This window comes from Thalassophryne amazonica, chromosome 19 (genome assembly GCF_902500255.1).
Source record: "Thalassophryne amazonica chromosome 19, fThaAma1.1, whole genome shotgun sequence".
Taxonomy (NCBI): Eukaryota; Metazoa; Chordata; class Actinopteri; order Batrachoidiformes; family Batrachoididae; genus Thalassophryne; species Thalassophryne amazonica.
The window spans coordinates 3,879,293-3,886,516 of NC_047121.1; the positions used below are offsets into that span (position 1 = coordinate 3,879,293).

General features: G+C 40.6%; 1 protein-coding gene across 1 annotated transcript in view; it reads left to right on the top strand.

The window, feature by feature from the left end:
- The window catches only part of rock2a (rho-associated, coiled-coil containing protein kinase 2a), a 69,434-nt gene extending 67,537 nt beyond the window's left edge, over positions 1-1,897 (top strand). Inside the window, exon 32 of the mRNA XM_034195023.1 lies at positions 935-1,897. Within this exon, the coding sequence (XP_034050914.1) occupies positions 935-938 (4 nt within the window). The 3' untranslated portion in view covers positions 939-1,897. The remainder of the gene's footprint in view (positions 1-934) is intronic.
- Positions 1,898-7,224: the final 5,327 nt, after the last annotated feature.

Sequence of the window (7,224 nt, forward strand, 5' to 3'; positions counted from 1 at the left end):
GTGCAGGGACGTTCCTGGGTACAAAATGCCAATGGGCCAAAAACAAGGCCACTCATCATAAAAACAGGCCTTTTCCAACAGTTTGTGCACAGCCATTCATCTTCTCTATTGATGTTTGAGAAAAAACATTATGTAAAGTGTTTTAAGACTTGAACCAAGCCATCTTCATCTGTCTCAAACAGCATCCAGTATGTTGTCCAACACACATCTATTGTCCACCTTATTTTTGGGATTTGTACACCCCACAGGCTGAGGGCTTCCTGCAAAAAAAAAAAAAAAATCACTCTTCATGTCTCCATCTGGTGATTCCTTTTATCCAAACTGTCAGCTAACATCCAATAATTTGTCCGGTGCACATTTATTTTGTATGTCTTTATTTTTTATGTAAAAGAAGTTGAGTAACAGCACATACTGTGGTGTGAACATGTGCTACAGAGTTGGTCTCTTGTTAAACTCACCCCCAAGGACCCACTGTGCCAAAAAGTGGGTTCCACATACACAAAAAAACCCACTTATACTCTAGTAAAACAGAAACGCCAGTAAATACTGTGTATAAATGGAGGAATAACAAAACTGGTGAGACCACATTTGTAGCCACAAGGATCTGCAAACTGCCGTACAGCATCCGTCGACCTAATCACATTAAACACAGGAATTTCACAAATACCCGTGTATGTGTGGACGACATGCACGACATATAAACAACAGTTATATGACTTATCACAGCTGTGAGAGAAGCATGACCTGGGAATGGGGCGTGTTTGTGGGTGTGTCACCTTGCTGTGTGGGTGTGTCACCCGTTAGTGTGGTGGTGCTGGCATGTTGAGAAGGTGTCTGATATTTAGAGGTGAACTGTGTGACCACTTGGTCGTTGAATCTGCAGGTTTTGTATTTTCTGAGACTAATGCGGTTTCTTTTTGTGTGTCTCCTCCAGTTAACCCTGCTGGGAGCGTGTTTGAACTTCAAGGTGGTGGGGTGTGTTGTTTCCGCTTAAATTCCAGACTGATCCACAGCTCCACTGGTACCAAAGCCCACCCTGCCCCGCTTCAGCATCTGATTTGTGGGAGTCCGTCTCAGCCCGTGATGGTTGCGGCGGGTTGGACGGCTTCGTGGCTCTTCAGCGGGCCTTCGATGTGCGTCTGGGAGCTGGCGTCGCTGCTTCAGCTGACCAGAAGAGGAGAACACTCTGAACTCTTCCTCACCACCTTGGAGCTTATTTGTGGCCAAATGCAAAAGACATTCCTGTGTTTAATGATTGTGACGACTATGAAGGTGGAACACTACAGACAGGAAGGAACAAATTCTGACACTCTATTGGCTGAAATCAGATGAGGTTCTTAAACTTGATCCTGGATTCAGGATCTTGAAGTTTATCAAACGTAACACTTGATTGTAGCTTCCCGCGGTTCTGTTTCCAGGTTTGTTACACGCGCTCAGATCCTTAAGATGCCCAAGCGCCTGTTTGTCCCATTTGTGGGTCCAACTTGCTGTCAGTGACGGAGATGGTTCGAAGTGTCCAGAAAGTTGGTGTGAGGGGTGTTAGACAGTCACACGCTCACGCACCTGCACGGTCGGTGTTTACAGCTCGCGGTTGCACCGTCGAGGCTTTCCTGCTCCTGTATCCTTTGAATGTACATCTGGGCTTCACCGGAGACGACACGCACGCATTGTATCACGTCTAAAGTACTTTATCGCCGACCCGTGTGAACGTGCACGCCACCACCTGGTAGCACTTGGTTTTTAAGTCATTCAGCAGGAAACAGTCCGGCTGTAATCATATTGCACCAATCACAACTCGGCAGCACCAACCCAAGTTGGGTTTTTTGGGGGGGGTTGTTTGTTTTTCTGCCTAAAAGTGTCTGTTCTGATATTTTTGTATTAAAAGAAACCAAATTGTGTTTGGGCACATTGTTGTGTGTATGTGTGTGTGGCTCACACATAAGTTATGTGTGCTTGCTCTCTTTTATCCAAGAAGCATGTTTATATACATACACATGGTTGTGTTCTTAAGTTTACATACCTTTATTTTTTTGGTCATGTTTCAGAGAATATAAATAACGCAGAACTTTTTTTCCCCTCATGGTTAGTGGTTGGGTGAAGCCATTTATTGTCAGACAACTGTGTTTACACTTTCTAAATCAAAATGGCAACAAAAACTACCCAAATGACCCTGATCAAACGTTTACATACCCCTAATACCATGTGTTGGCTCCTTTAACACCAGTGACAGCTTGGAGTCTTTTGTGGTTATGGATGAGGCTGTTTCTTTTCTCTGATGGTAAAGCTGCCCATTCTTCTCCAGTTCCTGTAAATTCCTGGGCTGTCTTGCATGACCTGCACGTTTGAGATCTCCCAAAGTGGCTCAATGATACTGAGGTCAGGAGACTGAGATGGCCACTCCAGAACCTTCACTTTGTTCTGTTTTAGCCAATGCCAGGTTGACGTGGCCTTGTGTTTTGGATCGTTGTCATGTTGGAACATCCAAGTACGTCCCATGCGCAACTTCTGGGCTAATGAGAGCAAATATTCCTCCAGTATTTTCTGACAACATGCTGCGTTCATCCTGCCATCAATTTTGACCAAGTTTCCTGTGCCTTTATAGCTCACGCATCTCCAAATCATCAGTGATCCACCTCCATATGTCTCAGTAGGAATGTGTACCTTTCATCATAGGCCTTGTTGACGCCGCTCCAAATGTAACATTTATGGTTGTGGCCAAAAAGTTCAATTTTAGTTTCATCACTCCAAATGACTTTGTTCTCTGTGCTCTTTGGCGTATTGTAAACGGGATACTTTGTGGCATTTGCGTAGTGACTTTCTTCTGGTGACTTGACCATGCAGCCCATTTTTCTTCAAGTGCCTCTTTATTGTGCATCTTGAAACAGCCACAACACTTTGTTTCAGAGCGTCCTGTATTTCAGCTGAAGTTTACTTGTAGGTTTTTCTTTGCATCCTAAACTATTTTCCTAGCAGTTGCTGAAATTTCTGTTGGTCTGCAACCCCTGGCAATAATTATGGAATCACCGGCCTCGGAGGATGTTCATTCAGTTGTTTAATTTTGTAGAAAAAAAGCAGATCACAGACATGACACAAAACTAAGGTCATTTCAAATGGCAACTTTCTGGCTTTAAGAAACACTATAAGAAATCAAGGAAAAATAATTGTGGCAGTCAGTAACGGTTACTTTTTTAGACCAAGCAGAGGGAAAAAATATGGACTCACTCAATTCCGAGGAATAAATTATGGAATCACCCTGTAAATTTTCATCCCCAAAACTAACACCTGCATCAAATCAGATCTGCTCGTTAGTCTGCATCTAAAAAGGAGTGAACACACCTTGGAGAGCTGTTGCAGCAAGTGGACTGATATGAATCATGGCTCCAACACGAGAGATGTCAATTGAAACAAAGGAGAGGATTATCAGACTCTTAGAAGAGGGTAAATCATCACACAATGTTGCAAAAGATGTTGGTTGTTCACAGTCAGCTGTGTCTAAACTCTGGACCAAATACAAACAACATGGGAAGGTTGTTAAAGGCAAACATACTGGTAGACCAAGGAAGACATCAAAGCATCAAGACAGAAAACTTAAAGCAATATGTCTCAAAAATCGAAAATGCACAACAAACAAATGAGGAACGAATGGGAGGAAACTGGAGTCAACGTCTGTGACCGAACTGTAAGAAACCGCCTAAAGGAAATGGAATTTACATACAGAAAAGCTAAACGAAAGCCATCATTAACACCTAAACAGGAAAAAAAACAAGGTTACAATGGGCTAAGGAAAAGCAATCGTGGACTGTGGATGACTGGATAAAAGTCATATTCAGTGATGAATCTTGCATCTGCATTGGGCAAGGTGATGATGCTGGAACTTTTGTTTGGTGCCGTTCCAATGAGATTTATAAAGATGACTACCTGAAGAGAACGTAAATTTCCACAGTCATTGATGATATGGGGCTGCATGTCAGGTAAAGGCACTGGGGAGATGGCTGTCGTTACATCAATAAATGCACAGGTTTACGTTGATATTTTGGACACTTTTCTTATCCCATCAGTTGAAAGGATGTTTGGGGATGATGAAATCATTTCTCAAGATGATAATGCATCTTGCCATAGAGCAAAAACTGTGAAAACATTCCTTGCAAAAAGACACATAGGGTCAATGTCATGGCCTGCAAATAGTCCGGATCTTAATCCAATTGAAAATCTTTGGTGGAAGTTGAAGAAAATGGTTCATGACAAGGCTCCAACCTGCAAAGCTGATCTGGCAACAGCAATCAGAGAAAGTTGGAGCCAGATTGATGAAGAGTCCTGTTTGTCACTCAAGTCCATGCCTCAGAGACTGCAAGCTGTTAGAAAAGCCAGAGGTGGTGCAACAAAATACTAGTGATGTGTTGGAGCGTTCTTTTGTTTTTCATGATTCCACAATTTTTTCCTCAGAATTGAGTGAGTCCATATTTTTTTTTCCTCTGCTTGGTCTAAAAAATTAACTGTTACTGACTGCCACATTTTTTTTTTCCTGATTTCTTATAGTGTTTCTTAAAGCCAGAAAGTTGCCATTTGAAAAGACTTTAGTTTTGTGTCATGTCTGTGATCTGCTTTTTTTTTCTACAAAATTAACTGAATGAACATCCTCCGAGGCCGGTGATTCCATAATTTTTGCCAGGGGTTGTACCTGACCGTGGTTTGGTTTCCCTCATTTTCCATTTCTTTAGAGTTTGAACACTGCTGATGGACATTCTCAGTCTCTTGGCTATCTTTTTACATCCCTTTCCTGTTTTATACAGTTCAGTTACCTTTTCCCGCAGACCCTCTGACAATTCTTTTGGCTTTCCCTATGACTCAGAAACCAGAAACATCAGTGCAGCACTGGATGAAAGATGCAAGGGTCTGGCAGGAGCCCAGAAACTCACTGACCTTTTATACACACCCATTGATTACAAGCAAACGGATCGCATGTGAGGGTGGTGGCCTTTTGTAGCCATTCAAACCTGTTTGTGTCAACTTGTGTACATTTTATCAGGCCAAAATCACCAGGGTATGTAAACGTTTGATCTGGGTCGTTTGGTTAGTGTCTGTTAATATTTTTAAGCGTAAACACAGTCGTTTGACAATAAATGGCTTCACACAACCACTAACCATGAGCGGAAAAGTTTTTGTTACTCATATTCTCTGACAAATGGCCAAAAAAAAAATCTAAAATAAAATTCTGCCAGGAAATGTAAACTTATGAGTGCAGCTACTCGTGTGTATATATATATATATATATATATATATATATATATATATATATATATATATATATATATATATATATATATATATATGAGACATGGACATACAGAGTATCCATTTTTCACACAGTGCAGTGCACATATTATTTATACAGCCTTGTCCACTTTGTATTTTAAGGCGTGACGTCCGAATTGCATGTTTGCTCTCAAACAACTCGTACATAATAACCACTTCAACAATAAAAATGTGGATGTGCTTTTGGTTTGGGGTTTGTTTTTTTCCCCTCTGAAAAAACAGACTGAGTGCATCACTTTGAAACAATGTTTGATCTATCAATGGTCTCATTTTATCCAAAATCATGGATTTCCTGCACTTTAAATCCAGAATCAAGGCTTTCTCGCTCTTTAAAGCTACAGTGTGTAAGATTTAAAGGTGTTTTTTTCACGTTAATGGAATGTAGCCGTCTGTTCATTATATAAATTACCTCCAACGTTGAATCTGTTTGCGTTTGGAATGAACCCTTCGTATCTGCATGGAGCGGGTCGCCATGGTGGTACAGTAAGCCAAAAAGAACGTACTTATTCCACCTTCTGCTTTTTTTGTGTGTGTGTGTGTGTTACATGGTTGCTAGCGCAGGCTAACAGGTGTAAGAACTTATATTTTTGCTCATCAGGTGAGAAGGCAAAGGAGTGTGAAGCCCCGCCCCCAGATAAGAAAACGTGAAGGGAAATAAAATCGTGACTGCCAGTGACATAATGCAACCCACAACCTCATCACTAGATGGTGGTAAATTCTACATGAGAAAGTGCTGAAAGTGGCCCCGCCTCTCATATGCATTTGAAGTCATTACAGGTTGTAATTGGTACCTTAAGTCACACCTGACTGTGGCTAACATACAGATATGTCTGATGATACTTAATCATATCAGCTCTAACACATTCAATATATTCCAGCAGATCTGTGCGGGCAAAATATCGACACGCATTGAATAAGAAGTGTCCAACACACATCAAGCAAGTTAGTATATTTGTACACTGTATAACCAAAGTGTCTTCGATACTCTCAAATGTACTAGGAGGAAAAAAGTCTACAACCAAATATCTGTAAAATCTAATCCTCTAAAACTGCACCGTGCACTCTGAGGTCGCAGTGTTCACGTGTCTGCCAAATGTCAGTTATTTTGTTTGCAAAACATATATCAATGGGTGATTCTTAGACTACGGGCACTTATGTCCTTTGATCATATTGTATGAAAAACAGAAAAAAGGGGAAATTTCACACTTTTATAGTTATCTTTACAATGAAAGTGTTTTAAGAAATTTGTTCTAGTAGTCTGACTTTTTCACCTTTTTTCAGCATCATTATATGCAAATATTGCCGTTTTGTGCTTGTCCCACACCCAGACTTTTGATCTTCAATGATAAAAATGAATGGTAAAGAAATGTTTTTTCTAATGTTTTAAAATATCTCTGAATAAAATATCAGTAAAATAATCAAAACAATTGGGGTATTCAATGTCATACAACTGCTGTGATTTTTTTTAAAACAAAATGTAGTTGTCCCACACTATTGCCGTAATTTCCACCACAACACTGTAATGTCCCTTTAAACAGTTTGTATGAAAGATTGTTTGGGTAGTTTCTGAGATAAACAGTGACATCAGAACACATGTATATAGCGCCAAATCACAACAGTTGCCCAAGGCGCTTTATATTGTAAGGCAATGGTGTGGTGGAAATTACATTTACAAGGCCAATAGTGCCCGTAGTTAAAGAATCACCCCAATATGAAAAAAGACACCAATCAATCTTAAAATCCAGTCAGTGTGTCTCCCTGTACACCTACGGTGTGAGTGTCAAAGGTTACCAGTGAACGTTAATGTGCTTTGTTGGTTAACAAACATGATCAGAGACGAGCAAAAAGGACTATTTTGATAGACTTATTGTGTTGATAGATGGGACTAACAGGTCAAAGGCCAGACAGAAC